General features: G+C 44.7%; 2 protein-coding genes across 2 annotated transcripts; both read right to left on the bottom strand.

The window, feature by feature from the left end:
* Positions 1–135: 135 nt before the first annotated feature.
* On the bottom strand, positions 136–6,199 carry LOC120651119 (glutathione S-transferase T3-like). Its single transcript, XM_039928493.1, has 3 exons — positions 6,118–6,199; positions 2,458–2,967; positions 136–1,494 (listed from the first exon to the last, which is right to left on the bottom strand). Exon 3 carries the CDS (start codon positions 1,491–1,493, stop codon positions 738–740), a length of 756 nt encoding a protein of 251 aa, XP_039784427.1. The 5' UTR covers position 1,494; positions 2,458–2,967; positions 6,118–6,199; the 3' UTR covers positions 136–737.
* Positions 6,200–7,547: 1,348 nt separating this feature from the next.
* LOC120651118 (uncharacterized oxidoreductase At4g09670-like) lies at positions 7,548–11,673 on the bottom strand. Its single transcript, XM_039928492.1, has 2 exons — positions 10,990–11,673; positions 7,548–8,427 (listed from the first exon to the last, which is right to left on the bottom strand). The coding sequence occupies exons 1-2, from the start codon at positions 11,482–11,484 to the stop codon at positions 7,807–7,809; spliced, it is 1,116 nt and encodes a 371-aa protein (XP_039784426.1). The 5' UTR covers positions 11,485–11,673; the 3' UTR covers positions 7,548–7,806.
* Between the last annotated feature and the right edge of the window lie 5,343 nt (positions 11,674–17,016).

The following is a 17,016-nucleotide window of genomic DNA, read 5'->3' as shown; positions in this document are numbered from 1 at the left end:
ACAATCAGGGAGAGAACATGAGTGCAGTTTCGCCTGCCAGCACTAGTCAGTAAACCACAGCCAAACTTTCAGGAACATGAAGCATTGTCAACTGAGTCAATTATGTGAAGTAAAATTACTGATACAACAACACAGTGAGCCAAGTGCATATATATGATGTTACTCGAAGATCAAAGTTTGAAGTGCTAGGCTTATCCATATTCTCAGGACCAACAAAAAGCCTGACCCATTCGGCTGATTATGAAAACAAAAAACTGAACCACCAGATAGTGCAGTTTGAAATGTATTACTACAGAAGCTGCAGATTACAATACCACAGTAGAGCTGTGATCTTAGATGCTATTACTACAGAACCATAGACAACATTATTATGAACCATAATCCCAGATAACATTACAGAAGACGATGCTGTGATCTCAGATCACACAACAACAGATATATAGATCTCACTGACATGATTTGCCACCAACTTCCTCACTGAGTTGGTCCACGACGTCGAGACATCAACTTTTGAATGATATCTTCTTGTAGCACTTGATAGTACATACGTTGCATTGGTAGACACTGATCAAGGTTAATAGCTAAAATGCGCTCGTCCTCTTCCTTCTCTTTCTTTTCAGCCTCGTTTTGAAGCCGTTGCTTATCCAGAGCCAACCTTTCCCTCTCTATGTCCAGCATCATCTTGCGGTGCTCACGAGCTTCCTCTACCTCTACTTTCTCTATAGTAACAATTTCATCTAGCTGGGTCTTGCGCTCACCCTCTGTTTCCTTGAACAACTCAATCTTCTGAACAGATAGGTCATGCATCTTAGACATGTACTCAAAGGATGATGAAGCAGCTTTCTTCTTAGCCTTTTTTGATGTATCCCTCCCCATGGGACGTTTTCTTGATGGGCTACTTGATGAGGACTTTTCGGGACGAAGATCGAAAATGTCGCGCTGCACACTGGGGGGGGGGGGGCATTTTCCCTGGAACCACTATTTTGAGGGGTGTCCATTTTCCTTTTAAGCTCCATCCATTTGGGCTCATCCTTCAGGATTTGCCAGCAGTGCATGAGAGTGAAATTGTGCTTCTCCACACTAGCAAAATCAGCAGCAGCATCCACTGACTTATCTGCATCCGACATGCCACTAGGATTGGAACGGATCATCTCAGCCATGTATCCGGAGAACTTGCTTACTTCAGCCTTGTGATCCCAACGACTCATAATGGATTTTTGGGTCCTCGTCAGATAGCTGCCGCATTTGGAATTGTATCTGTTGAGCACACGAATCCAAAAAGCTTCCTTCCTCTGGCCGGTGTTGACAACAGGATCGCAGCTAATTTCCAGCCACGATTTGCAGAGCATGTTGTCTTCATACGCTGAGAAGTTGGTCTGTTTGTTCCTTGTTGCCCCCACCTTGGAAGCAGAACCGCTCATGGAAGATTCAGAAACTTCTCCAACACCAACACCCTGTGCTGCATCATTGAGATCGATAAAGAAATCACCCATCCTACATTGTTCCAAAGAAAATTGCAGTCAACATATATAGTAAAGAAAGAGCAAGATGATCAATGAAGCATGGTTTTGGCAGGATAAATGAAGCATGGTTACTGTTTTTGGACTTGCAAAAAAAAAACATGACTACTTGCATAGCTACAGGAGCACCTGCTCCTCTCCCACCAGCAGCACCTGCTTCTGGGCAGAAGCAACACGGTGTCTGATAAGTTTTCCTTGCCATTTCTTCTCCAACTTTGTTTGGAAGATGAAAATATCAGTCCAAGCTGCCAGGCTTTCAAACAGCAGGAACATACACATGCATAGCACATCTAGAATTACCTATCTTATAGAAGGATTGCGAAGAATAGACACTGAAACCTGAATAGTTGCAAGAATATGAGCTGAAAGTTAGCTAATATATGGCACCATGACTTGTTTGGGCGAGCTTATTATTCTAATTGCAGAAACATAAACCATTGGTTTCAAGTGATACTTTAACTACTGATATACATGTGCATTCTATCACAAAGAACAAATCAATTTATTGAAGTACATGTTTCAGCATAGTATGGGCTCTTGCTTAAAATTATTGATGTATACGCATTTCAATAACATCTCATCAAACCCACATGAACAGGAATTCAGAATTGCAGTCAGTAGTCATTCGCTTCATGCATGGATAGATTTTTGAGAATCTCATCAAACATTTTTATTTTGCAGACTTTACCACTGACTTTCTGCAATGTAAAGAGCAAAGCCAGTTCCACACCATCTAGTCTATTCACTTACAAATCCAAGTGGTGCGTAGTATTGATTGATAATCCGGTCCGGCACTAATCTGAACTAACCTGAAAAATCCGGTCTACTCACTAGTGAAAAATTTGCGAACTAATCTGAACCTAGGTGGCTCATCCACACAGCAGTAGAGCAGAAATCTAGATCTAATGATTTGCAGTAGAGCAGGAAACATAATCACTTTGGAGGCGATTGGGTCGATCCGGTGCTCTCCAGAGATGCCTCTGTGGTGGGTGTTGCGTCGCTGTCGGGGACGGGCGCGACGGGTGGTGCCGGCGGCGTGGATGGAACAGGTCGCCGGGGAGATCTAGGAACGCAGCGGCGGCGCTCCCGTGAGCGGCGTCCTCCTGCGACGGCGTCCACGTTCACCTCCCTGGCGCCCCTGGTCACCGCGGCTGCGTCGAGCGGCGCGCTGCGCTCGGCGTGGGGCCGGAGGTAGCGACCCTCCGTGGCCGCGGCCCGCGCCGGCGGCTGTCCGCGGGCGAAGTTCCGGTCGGTGAAGTCGAGAACCGGGGAGCCGGCGAGCGCGCGGATCCACTGGGTGGAGGACTTGGGGGAGGCGGCGACAGCGAGGGGGAAGTGGCGAGGAGGGAGAGGCGGCGACGGTGACAGGGAGGTGGCGACGAGGGGGAGACGGTGACGGCCAGAGGGAGGCGGCGACGAGGGGGAGGTAGCGGAGGAGAAGGCCTCCTCGAAATTTGGAATCAGATCACCTGACGTCGCTGTCGTCGACTTCTCTCGGCAGTCGGCAATATCTGACCGTCCTGCAGCTATCCAAGGGTGGACGGGGCCACGAGACCCCCACGCATCCATCTACCAGACGCTGGGTCTCGGCCCAACAAAAGCACGGCCCGTTAAGCTGCGCCGGCTCCCTTTTTTTGGCGCCGTAGCTCTGTTTTGGCGCGGTTGCTCTGTGTTTTGGCGCGAGGGCCGCGACGGCGATTAACAGGCCGCGATTGCCGCGAGGGTTTGCGAGGAACGTCGTGGTGATCGTGCTGCCACTGATGGAGGAAAAGGTGAGCAACTCTGCACTTCCATCTCTTCCTGCATAATCAGATTGCAATCGCTTTGTTTTCATTTGGTTGCTTTCGACCTCTCCCAGTAGATGTGCCCAAACTGATTGAACGAAGCCTTGCTTGAATGAAAAAAGAAATCTGAATATTTGAGATGGAAGAAAATAGGTGCGTGATGTCCTGATTGTTCCTTTTTCTTCATTAGATGAGATAGATTTTACTTATTCACCACCGAATCAATTTTGTTTTGTAATAGGCAGAGTTTGCTACCTCAAGTTGGTATGCAGTTCAGTACCATAGAAGAGGCTTGGATGTTTTGGCTTAGCTATGGGGGTCAAACAGGCTTCGAGGTTAGGAAAAAATACACAAATAAAAGAAAGACAGATGGGAAGGTTAGATCTTGCAGATATGTTTGTGCAAATGAAAGGCATATATATACATATAAAAGGGATCATCTAACAAAGTGTCCAAGAGCCGAAATTAGAACCGATTGCCAAGTTCGTATGGGTGTTGTAATGGACCAGGAGAAAGGAAACTACCAAGTGTCTGATCTGGTTTTGGAACACAATCACACCCTTCAGTTGCCACAAACCTCGCATTTGATGGTGTCTCAAAGGAAAATTTCAGAGTTACAAGGTTTTGAAATTGAGACAGCCGATGATGCAGGAATTCAGCCCAAAGCAGCACATGAGTTGGCTAGCATCCAAGTTGGTGGCTCACATAATCTTAGTTACACTCTTCATGACCACAAGAACTATTTGCGAGGCAAGCGGCAACGTGAGATGGCATATGGTCAAGCAGGAAGCATGCTTATATATTTTCAAGATAAAATTGCTGAGAACCCATCATTCCAATACGCATTGCAGATAGATCGGGATGAACAAATAGAAAATATATTTTGGGCTGATACAAAAATGCTTATTGACTATGCATATTTTGGTGATGTTGTTAGTTTCGACACTACTTTTGGAACAAACAAAGAGAGCAGACCTTTTGGTGTATTCGTTGGGTTCAATCATTTTAGGCAAACAGTTGTTTTTTGTGCTGCTCTCATGTATGATGAGACATTTGAGTCTTTCAAGTGGTTATTTCAGACCTTTTTGAAAGCACACAATGGAAAGCAACCTAAAACAATCTATACTGATCAAGATTCTACAATGGGAAAAACAGTTAAGGAGGTATTTTTGGAAACATGGCATGGTTTGTGCACTTTTCACATTATGCAGAATGCTGTCAAACATTTAGCTGAATCCGAAGATGAAGAATCAAGTATTTCTCCCAAGCATGTATCTGCGGGCAGCAAGAAGAAATCAAGATCTTCCAAAAAAGTAGATGATGGCAGCAACAAAAAATCAAGATCTTCCAAAAAAGTAGATGATGACAGCAAGGAAGAACCTAGTATTCTCTCAAATTTTAGTGCATGCATGTATGAGTATGAAGATGAGGACACCTATGCTAATCCAAGCTAGCAAGTTGTACACTAGTGTCATATTTGAAGCTTTCCAAGGCGAATATGAAAGGTCCATGGTAGCATGCACGACGACATTAGAGGCAGCAATGAATATCTTGTAGCGATTGGGAGTCTTGATGAAAGTTTGACATTTGAGAAGGAGTATAAAGTTATTGGTGACCCTTTGGAACAAATCAGTACATGTAGTTGTGGGCAGTTTACTAGAATTGTAATATTGTGTGGCCATGCTCTAAAAGTTCTTGATCTAATGAATATCAAAACACTCCCTACACAATATGTTTTGAAGTGATGGACACGGGAAGCACGTAGTGTAACAATACAAGACAACCAAGGACAAAACATAATAGAGAATCCAAGATTAGATGCTATTCTTCGCTACAAGCAAATGACTCGTAAATTTCTCAATTTGGCTCAAAGACCTGCTAGCCGTCCAGGGAGCACCTTGTTAATAAATAGTACACTTGACATCCTTAGCAAGCAAGTTGAAGAAGAAATCAATGGTTGTCCAAGTACCATAGATCCAGTTACAACTGCCACAAATGTCACTCCCCCATCTATGGTTACTACAGCAGGTCTGAAGAAAAAAGAGGTGGAAACTAAAACCTCGAAATGCAAAAGAACTTGGCTTGATAAGAAGCGCAAATTTACAAAGAAAGGCAGCAGGAAGAATAAAGAAAAGGATTCAGAGGTATGCAACACAAAAATATATATATTCTATTTAATTGTATTAAATGATAAAAATTTCAGTTGTACATAATTATTTTTTCCTCTTTTATAAGAAGGCACAAGAAACTACAGAAGCGGCATTCCATGATTGTGCAATGGTACAGGATATCCTAAGGCTTCAACTGCTGGAGCTCGAGCGTTGGGGGCAGCATCTGGAGCTGTGCGCGGGCAACGGGATGCTGGTCTCACACCACCGAGCAGTGTCCGGACATGGCACGACGGCGAGCGCAATGCTGGCAGCCGCGTGGCCAGCAGACGAGGCGACCAATGCCTCTAGGACGACGACGATGTCCTGATGCCAAAGCAGCAGGAAGGCGAGGAAGCCGGAGGCACAAGCTTGCAGGAGACATCAACGTCGGGAAGCCACCAGGAAGCCACGACGAGGAAGACATCACCGCGGGAGGCAACGACTCGCCGAGGAAGATGGCGGCGGCGGAGAAAAACAGTGTACTTTTGTATCTCCTGTCGTGGGCTTTAACTGGCCGTGCTTTTGTTGGGCCGAGACACAGCGTCTGGTAGATGGAAGCGTGGGGGTCTCGTGGCCGCGTTCACCCTTGGATAGCTGCAGGACGGTCAGATATTGCCGACTGCCGAGGGAAGTCGACGACAGCGACGTCAGGTGATCTGATTCCCGAAATTTGGGGGAGGGAACGGCGTCCTGGACAGTGGAGGATGGGATCCAGAATGCCGTTGCGGATAATTTTTGGGAAAAAAAAACGCTACAGTACCGGTTCAGGATGGTTTTGGGGCCACCGTTGCAAATAGCCTTAGCCCCGGGCCGAGCGAGCCCCTGGGTGAGGCGGGCGCTCGCCCCTGGCCGAGGCCGGCCGTGGCTGCCGCCAGTCTTGCCCCTGGGCGAACCAGGCTCTGACCAAGGCAGCAAAACAAAAGTGCATGGTAGCTATGGATTTTGTGAAAACCAAGTAAGGCTACGTACTCTGTGTTTGATTGGGCCTGTTGTTTACTAATTTATATGGTTTGCTGATATATAGTGTGTCACTTGCAAGTCATGTATGGCAGCATCGAGAAGGATAGTTGGCCATGGTGCTGCTGGACAGCTCGAGCGGCCTGTGGACTGTGCTGGGGCTGGCCTCGAATGTGGCGCAGCCGGTCGGCGTGGACGCACTCGTGCTTGTGTGCATCGTCGTGCAAGCCGCGCTGGCGGCGTGGCGGCACCGCGACGTGTGCCGGCGGCTGGCACAGAACGTCGAGATCGTCGGCGGCCTGCTGCGGGAGCTTGAGCTCGCCGAGCTGATGCGGCAGCCGCTCAGAGAGCAGTTCAATTGTGACTTGTGAGCGTGAGCAGATGAATCGATAGTAGAGAAGGGCAAAAGGGTCATACGGTGCCAAATTCATTTATTTCAGTTTACCAAATTGATTAAAAAGACTAAATGTCATGTATAGCAAAGTGACAATGTTTCAAAGGCCATTTTAGCGAAGTCGATGTTTGGAGTTCTATAATTGTGAAGCCCAATGTTTGGAGTCTTAAAATCACAATTTTCTCCGCGGGGAGTGGTGGAGGGGGAGGGACTTGAGGGAGGGAAGGAGATGTAGATGACAAGTGGGTCCAAGGGTAAAGTGGTCTTTTCATCTTTCTTTGAGCTGCAAAATAGTTAGTTTTATTCAGTGTGGTGTGCAGCAGACCAAAACACTTTTTCATGATGTGCTGGATACTAAATCGAGTTTGACGATGTGTGTTGTACAAAACCATATTTTCACAGAGTGTGCTGTGGACAAATTTCCCGATTGAATATGAGAGTCCTAAGCTTCTAGCTCCATCCAGCCTTGGAATGGCCATTCAGAGCATTCCTTGGTCAAATCCTTACCTGTTTAACCATCACACCAGTCCTTTGAATAGCCATCAGTTCTGAAACCAACAATATAGGTACTGGCAGTAGATGGAGCACACCTGCCAAGTCCAGCATGTCCAAAACTTTCTTGTGCACGGCGAAAACATAGAACAAGCAGTATCAATGTTGCAACCTCCATTCATTTTGTACACTTCATCTGGAAAAAAGCCAGCTACCATTGCTTGTATGCAGCAGTGAGCACAAACAAATGTCGGATACCTGAAGCTCCCTTTCCATGAACAGAATAGCGGAACATGACAGATCACTCAGAGGTTTAACCTAACCCCAAGCTATTTACACAATTTATTCGTAGTAGCACCAATTCAGAACAAAACAATGTACTAGTCAATTTGACCAGATTCCTTCAAATGATTACAATTAGGTTTATGTCCAGTACAGAAGTGTAGTAGCAAATACATGCTGAAGCCATGAAGTACAAGCTTACCAGTACGAGCAGCCATTTGTTGTATTCAGCTGGCAACCTCAACTGGCTCAGATCCCTTGTCAATAGAAGCCTTCACGGCATCCAACACCACCTGTGTCTTTCGTGTGATAGCCGGCCACTTCCCTTCAGGCCTGCCACCAGCATCCCGGATGTTCTGTACAAGCCTCGAGAATTCCTGAACCATGAGTGCCTCCTGTGGCAAATCTGTAGTAACAACATGCTTACTTGGCAAAGGATCCCATCCAATAGTGGGTTTGACAAAATTTGACTTTGAGGCCACACTGAACTCCCCATACTTTTCTTCATACGGAATGACCAAGTCAGTCACATGGAGTGTACCATGTGTTCCATATACGGTGACATCAAAAGCGAGGTTCGTAAGAAAAGAGCAGTTGAAGGTGGCAGTCTTGCCATCTGCCCAGTACAATGTTGCACCACAAGCAAGAATTACGCCAGCTTGGTTCTTGACAGGATGACGATGAGCGATCACAGTCTCAGGCAGTTCATATTCAACAGCCCACAAGATTGAACGGATGCTGTACCATCCAACATCACCAAGCACACCCAGGGCATCAAGGTCTGGCTTTACCCTGATGTCATTCTGGAGGAAATATTCGGATGCCCGAAAGCCACACATACTGTGTATCTGCAGCCGAAAAAGAAAAGGCATGACCTTTGTCAATCTTTAAAATTCTGTAGAAAAATGACTATAGTACATTGAGGCCACAAAGCACATGCTAACCTATAACATTACATATACCTTCCTAAGTCACAATACTACCATAATAATATGTCCTACAACCAGCAATTTCTATGGCTGTTTTTAATGGTTCTAAGAAAATTTTCCATCCGCATAAACCAAGAATCACATTGATTTACTATTTGCCCCTGCTCTAATTAAGCTAATAACAAGAGATTAATGAACTTTTCACTGTGGAATCAATTATCAATATCTATTCTTTTCTATGTAGATGGAAATGATATAGCCATACTTGTCCTAATAGCTGGAATGGTATAGCTAAACTCTATCCATCAGAAAGTTGAAGTATGGTGTAAAAATCATGATATGTGCAGTACACTGCAAAATCTGCTTAACTTGCATATTTCGAGGAGTCCATTCATTTTGAGACATGGGAACATTAATGGGAATCATGGGCTCTGAGGAAATACGATTTTTTCCTATGGCTAGCAGTCCGTAATTGGTGTTGGACAGCGTTCAACTTACCCGAAGGGTACTGCCACATCCTAAGAGTTGTACACAGTGTGAGCGGAACCGGATCCTCTAACATTGTTGAAACTACATCCGAGGAACATCAAACGCACATCGCCGTTGATGGTGCATCTGACGGCAAGCTCGAGCGCGCCGCTTACCCCCTTCGGCAATACCGAACAAGCAAGGTCTAATGTTGCGGCCGATCATTCTTGCCTTGCTCTCACCCCATCGAGGAGGAGCGAGCGCCGCCAAGGCGCCAAGCGGTGGAGGCCGTGCCCGCCACCCAAACGAGGCAGCGAAGCCAGTGCCGTCGACTCTTCTTGGATAGCCGTTGTGGTGCTTCCCTTGCCTTGGTGTAATGCCGTATTGGTGCTCTCCATCATTGTGCAGAAACAGCTCTGCAGGCAGGCAGGCAGAAGGAGCACAAAAGGGCTTGCAAAATGCCAAATTGGCGGTGTAATTGATGCGAATTGGGATTGTAACTTATTTCTGCACCACTGCTAGATATTATCGGACTGTCATACTGAACTTTGTTATCAAACTAACAATATTATCAGTTAACATTCTGTATTACTGATGAAACCAAATAATTGAAGTATTCTGAAAGTCTTTGTTTGGATGTCGATCCATCTGGTTTGGATCAGGCTTGGCATCAGTTGCCGCTGCCAGCCGCGCGCGGGCATGAAGTTGAGGACGATATCCCCTAACCAGGAGGTGCTAAAGCCGTCATTATTGCACTCGACCTCCACCGCAAGGTCAGGCCAGGGGCCTGCTACTTAGGGGTGCACAGAGGGATGAGGGGCAAGGAGGCAGAGGGGTCTTCCTCAGGGACCTGCTCCACCGGCACCCAACAGCCAGCGGGTGGCGTCTGTGGCCATGAGGCGAAAGGTCTGCAAATGGTCCGAACCGAGTAGTCATGGCATAAATTTTTCTTATGGCCAGGCGGTGAATTCTACTCCTTTCACGGATGCCGCCATCAGATACTGAAAGAACAATGATGCACATTGAAGGTCTCGTTGACATGATTTCAATTATGTTAAGAGGATCTTGTTTCCATGTGAGCAAGAGGCGGGTGCCATCCAACACCTATTAACCTAAAGTGTTTTGTCAAGATAGCTCTGGTTCTTCCTCCTTTAAAGATTTGGTCTGCATGATCTCTCACACATGCTACTGCCATGGACATCAAATACTGGTGGATGAACTTCAGTAGCATGGTCGCTTAAGCCAGTGAAATGAGAACTCAAATCGTTAGTGATCCTTGGGTCATAGCTAACTTGAAACCACAGGAAAGATTGCATATTCAACAGCATATTTCCAAGCATTCTGAGAGTTGTAAGCATAGCCGGCAAGGAAGCCAACCTTGCGTATTCGAGGAGAAAAATTAAATGAATAAGAATGGAATTTTCAAAACGAAACAACATCAAGTGGAATATAAAACATCAAATTTCAGTTATAAGAACCAATATTCAAACATGACAGGAAAAAATATCTACAAGAATTGAATGCATTTTTGTTATTCCAGCTACGTTCATTCTTACTAATTGAAATTAACTGCTAAGTTGTGTCATTGTCATTTCTGCTCAATTCAGAAGCCAACATATGTCAAGGCTTTCAACAAAAAGCCCTTGCTATACATGAGAAAACCTACAATAAGGTCCACATCACTTTCAATTTCTCTCAAACCTGACAAAATTAAGACAACACGGCAGTTGGTTGATAAATAGGAACTATCGGTCTGGATCGGCATTAACAATGCAAAGAAGTCAATTTTATTCTCTATAGATCTTTTTTGTAACCAAAACAAGAAATCCATTCGTTCTTTAGTCTTTCTTATTACTGGTAAATAGGAAAAGTTCCTTTTTTTGTCTAAAAACATATTCCTTGGCGTTTCTTTTCATACTGGCAATTGACATGAGGCATCATTTTTCTTTCATACTGGCAAATGACATGATGCATTTGAAATCTAGCAGGGAAAAAGTCTTTCCAAGAACTCACCACTCTGACGTCGCCGAAGGCGTCCTTGTCGGCGACGATCTCCCGCATCTTGGCGGTGCGCGGGTTGTGGATCCACATGGTGGTGTCCATGAATTGGACCCCCGAGGCATCGCAGGCGGCGAGGATGGCGTCGAGGTCGGCGGCGCACAGCGCCGTGGGCTTCTCGAGGAGCAGGTGCTTGCCCCGCGCGGCGGCGGCCGTGGCCCAGGGCACGTGGAGGCTGGTGGGGAGCGGGAGGTAGACGGCCTCAACGTCCGGGTCGCCGAGGAGGGACTCGTAGGAGCCGTGGGGGCGCGCTGCGGGGAGGCCGGTCTCGGCGATGAAGCGGCGGGCCTTGTCCTCGGAGCGGCTGCCGACGGCGGCGACGGTGGCGGCGCCGGGCGGGAGCATCAGAAGGGCGCGCGAGACCTTGCGCGCGATGTCGGCGCAGCCGAGGATGCCGAAGCGCACCAGACGCGGGGCCGCCGGCTGCACCGGCACGGCGGGGTAGGACATTGACCTCGGTTGGCGCGGCGGCGGCCGGCGGGTGGCCTCGATTCGGTCGCCTACCCTCTCGGTGGCTGGAGACTGGAGTGATCGTCTGCGTCAGTGTGCGTGTGTTGCGGTGCGTTTCGGAACGTTTCAGTTCAGCTTTCAGCCTCACGACAGGTTGTATTCGTACAATATCGGACTACGATACAGTCTGGAGCTCGGCTAGCAAGACTGCAACAATAGCCCTGTTTGATTTGTGTTACATTAAGAACTGTAGTAACTTTGATTAATAATTAGATATACTAAATAATGACAGTTTACGAATCTAATTTTAGAACTCCTGGGTTAGGAATTTTAAAGAATCTTGAAAAATTTAACCGCATGATTTGAGGATGGTCACTGTAACATCACTATAGCCAATAATCTATTTATTACCATTATTAGATTCATCGTGAAAAATTACACCAACTCTTAAAGAGATTTTGCAAATAGACTTCATCTAGTATTCTACGAATGCAAAAAAAATTCGTGCTAGAAAGTAGCACGGACGGGGCCAATGTCTTCGCATTTGTGACACGATGGATTACTTTTAGCAACAGTTTAATCGTTATTAAAGTTTCCACTTATAGTGATTGCTATTAAATCCAGTTGATCAATAGTCGAGAAATAGGAAAGCTGTGGGAACTGGAAAGTTGAGGCTTGTTTAGTTGGTGAAAAGTTGTTGGTTTGGTACTGTAGTACATTTTGTTATTACGTGACAAATAAAATTCAATCATAGATTAATTAGGTTTAAAAGATTTATCTCGTACTAATCAGTTAGACTGTATAATTAGTTATTTTTAATTGCATTTAATGCTCCATGTATGTGTCTGAATATCGATACGACGTATATTGTAGAAAATTTTTTAGGAACTAAACAGGCCTTAACTGGAATGTCTATCACACTGATAGTTAATACCTCTCCCATGGTATCTGTGTCATGCTGTCAACTAATCAAGTCATAGGTTAGAACTACATTGTATTATATATTGAGCAAGCAGGACTTTCAAACTTGCTCTGTTACTCGTCTCTCTAAGGTCGGTCTCAGGCCTTCTTTAGATTCGAAATCTTTTGGGTGTAAAATATTGTAGCACTTTTATTTGTATTTGGTAATTATTATCTTGTCATGGGTTAATTAGACTTAAAAGATTTGTCTCGCAAATTATAGATAAACTATGTAATTAGTTATTTTGTTTAGCTATATTTAATACTTCATACATGCGTTGAAAGATTTGATGTGATGGAAAATCTTGTAAAATTTTGAAAGTTTGAAGGCAACTAAACAGGACCAGTGTATAATTACGTGGCACAGTTACCAAGAGAAACTAGATAACCAAACTGGATGGTTATGATAATAAAACTTTATTTTGTAGTACTATTTGGATGATCTGGAAGCAAAATTGTAGCTTTGAATGTGTTCGCTATGAGGACGAGACAAATTGCTGAAGTTTTTATTTAATTTTGTTTGTAGTTCCGTCTCTGTTAATTTGTCTTTTCTTTTTAGCTGGTCTTTGAACTTGTTTAGTTGGACATTAACGCGAGCTGGTGTGGATGGGTGTAGCTTTCAAGGAGTCTACATCACAAACTATATGCTGTCCTATAAGCAGGGGTAATCTTTTCTAAAAAAAATCCCAAATTACATCTCCAATAATACTTTCTTTCAGTTTTGAATGAATTGGACATTGAGCTCTTACGTAAGGTAGCGTAGAAGAACAAGACACAGAACCGCCTGTCGCAACCCAAGTATCCATCGCACAATTTTTTTGCATGAATATGCACGTGTGCGACTTTTTCTACCATTACTAGAATTCGAACCCACAACCTCAGTCTCACGCGTGCCCTTCCGCACCACTGGACTACACTATCACATGTGACTAACAATGAGATATTTTTCTTTTATCATCACTTTCAAATGTCTTATATAACCTATTTCACAACTATAACGATCTCAAAAAATGAAAATCTTTTTAACTACAAAGTTGTAGATCTAGTTGTGACCTACAACTTTCATATATACTTTTTTTTCATCCATGGTCATTTGAAAATTTTGAAAATTTAAAATTAAAAAATTATACCATGTATTAGAGTGCCAAAACAACCTCAACTGAAAAAATTTCAACTATAAAGTTGTAGATCTGGTTGAGACCTACAACTTTTGTATATAGACCATTTTTTTAATCTGAGACAATTTGAATTTTTCAAACACAAAGGTGATGCGTCTTGATGTTGCACGTCACCTATGTCATCACAAAGATGACGCGCTTTGATGATGCCCATCACCTTTGACTTGTGAAAGCCCGTCACCTATAGTAACCTTATAGATGACTCGCTGTAGCGAAAATGGCCTCTCATGCCATATTTCAATATAATGTTTTGGCGATTGATGACACACACAACACTTGGACTAATATATGTGTTAAGATGATCATTATCAGGTTTATAGGTCCAAGGGATGAAAAGATACAAAACCCCGAAGAAATCAGGTCGAAAGGACCAAGACAGAGGTAATTTGCTATCACCGGTTGAACCGGCGCTGGGCAAATTACACTCATCGGTGCAATGGGCTTAGAGAAGACCAAGGCAGCAGCATGCACCGGATGAACCGACGAGGAGCAGAGTGAAGGCGTCGGTGCAATGGACCCAGAAGCTGTGGCTAGGGTTTTGCACCGGTTAAACCGACGATAAAGAAAAGACATACGTCGGTGCAATGACTGAAGCGAAGTCAGACACAGAGGGACACCAGTTGAACCGGTGATGAAGAAAAATGAGCATCGGTGCAGTTGTCTAGAGACTCCATTTTTCGGGGGTTTCTGAGCTTACACGCACCGGTTAAACCGACGATCAATTCAAGAGCGTCGGTGCATTGATCAAGTAGCCGTTGGAGCAGTAACGGCTAGTTGCTGGGAAAAATGGATTCACCGGTTGAACCGGTGAAGACAAAACTGGAGCGTCGGTTTAACCGGCGTTAAGGAATTTCGTCAGCCTTTTCCCAACGGCTAGTTTGAGGGGTTGGGCTATATATATGCCACCCCACGGCTCATTTGAGGTTGCTGGAGTTGCTGAAGCATACTACACTTGAAGAACATCTCCAACCACCTTAGAGCTTCATTGTACATCATATAGGCTTAAGCACACTTGTGAGAGTGCTTAGTGCTTGATTAGGCTTAGTTCTTGAGAGAACTAGCTTGAGTGAAAGTCTTGCTGCGGCAAGCATCTTGTGTACTCGTCGTGTGACCCTCCAACTTGGTGTGGAGCGGCGACGACACTTTGTGCGGGGAAAGAGACCCCTCTTGGTGAGAAGCTCCAATAGTGAAGATGGTGCCGTTGGTGACGCTTCGAGAGAGACGGTGGCGGTGGCCTTGTCTTGGTGACTTGGGGTCACTTAGCCTTTGCCTGCCGGGAGCCTTGGTGGCGAACGCAAGACGGTGATCAAGCGAAGAGACTTGGCATCACACTTGTTCTTGTTGGACAAGTGGCCGTGGACGTAGGGAGGGACTTGGTGTCCTAACCGAACCACGTTAAATCGTGTGTCTTTGTGTCTTCACGGGAGTTTGCATATTCTCTCCCTCACCTCTTTACTTATCGTATTACGTTTCCGCATTTACTCTATCTTGCGTGCCTTTATTTTCCTAGTTAGTTTGATTATGATTGGCTATATGTTGCAAGTCTTTTAGGGGTAAGTAGAGAGTAGCATAGATAAATCTTAGTCATAACTAGCATGTGTAGGACGTGTTAGGTTTATCTCATGCAAATAGATTGAGCCCTAGAATAGAAAGCGATTAGCAACCCTATTCACCCCCTCTCCCTCTAGGGTTGGACACCCCGGTGATCCTTACAATTGGTATCAGAGTTTGGTCTCATACCTCTTACGAGGATTAGTCAACTCCATTGGTAAATTTGTGAGAAAGCTCGTAGGAGACCCGTCGACTTCACCATCGAGTGAGTATAATGTCCGGGGAAGGGATGAGTACCGATAGTGCTCCGTTTTTCGATGTCACGGATTTTCCACGTTGGAAAATGCTTATGCAAGCACATCTCCAAGCCCATGGGCTTGATGTTTGGCGTGTCACCGAATTAGGCATGAAAAATGAGAATAAGGCCGAGAGACAATATGATGCCATTGCAAAATCAATTCTATTGTCTTCTCTATGTGATAGTGTGTTTAATCATGTATTTGCAAATGAAAATGCTCATAAGTTATGGAAGCAAATTGTCGAGAATCATGAGGGCACAAAGGATGTTGCAAATCAAAAATATCATATTCTCGGCGAGGAGCTAAGTAGCTTTAAGCAACTTCCAAATGAAAATGCTCATGACATGTACTCACGATTAAATACTCTTGTCAATGAAATTAATGCCTTAGGTCTGAATCAAGTTAAAGATGAAGAAATCAACCGCAAGATTCTCCGAAGCCTTCGCAAGCCCGACTACGATATCATCAATACACTCTTGCAAAAGGAAGACTTGGTCAAACTTACACCCAACCAAGTCATCAATCAAATGATTGCCCATGAATATAGTATGGGAATGACAAAGAAGAAAGAGCAAGAGTCCACCTCTTCTTCAAGCAAAAAGAGTCTCGCCGCCAAGCACTCATGCAAGTACCAACCTAGGCGACAAGACTCATCAAGCTCAAGTGAACAAGAAGAAGAGGATGAGGAAGATAGTGATGAGGAATCAAGTTCAAGTGATGAAGAATACCCAAGGGCCGTGCTATACCATCATCGCAAGATTGCCGAGCATGTACATGAGCTCTATGAGCTTGGGTATAAAACACTAATTAGAGGGAGTGCGATTGGGATGGATAAGATGGCGAAGAAAAAGAACAAATCAAGACCTCAAGCTCTCTCCGCCATCTACAAGCCCAAGAAAAGTGGTGAAAGCTCAAGTCACAAGAAAAATTCCAAGAGCTCCACCACCCATCGCCCTCGGAGATTATCACCACCACCCATGTGTCTTATGGCACTAAGTAATAACGATGTAAGTGATGACTCCTCCTCCAATGATGAATCCAATGATGAATCTGATGTTGAAACCGATGAAATTAGTGAGATGATGACACTTCTCCATAATCAACAAGAATATCTCACTAAACAAAATGAAGAAATCAAAACTCTCAAGGCTAAAGAAAAACTTCATGCTTCATTTGTCTCAAGATATGAGAACTTGCTAAACAAATACAATTTGTTAGACAGTGAGCATGAAGAGCTTAAAATGAAATATGAGAGTCTTGAATCTAAAAATGAATCATCATCGGATAAATCTTTTCCTTGCAATATTCCTTGTGCTATTCCCATTGTTAAGGTAGATGCATCTACCTCTTGTGATCTAACCCCTCACAATGAGGATGTGATTGTAAAAACATGTGACGATCTCATTGCTAAGGAAAATGATGAGCTTAAACAAGAGGTAGAAATGCTAATGGCGGACTTGAGGCGGCTCAAAGGAAAATACACTGAAGAGCAAGTCCAACCTTTTCAAGATAACACCTCCGCGGGCGTGAAGAAGCTTGAGAAG

Source organism: Panicum virgatum, chromosome 9K, assembly GCF_016808335.1.
Source record: "Panicum virgatum strain AP13 chromosome 9K, P.virgatum_v5, whole genome shotgun sequence".
Taxonomy (NCBI): Eukaryota; Viridiplantae; Streptophyta; class Magnoliopsida; order Poales; family Poaceae; genus Panicum; species Panicum virgatum.
The sequence above is the reverse complement of the archived record's forward strand: the minus strand, read 5'-3'. Positions and strand labels throughout refer to the sequence as shown.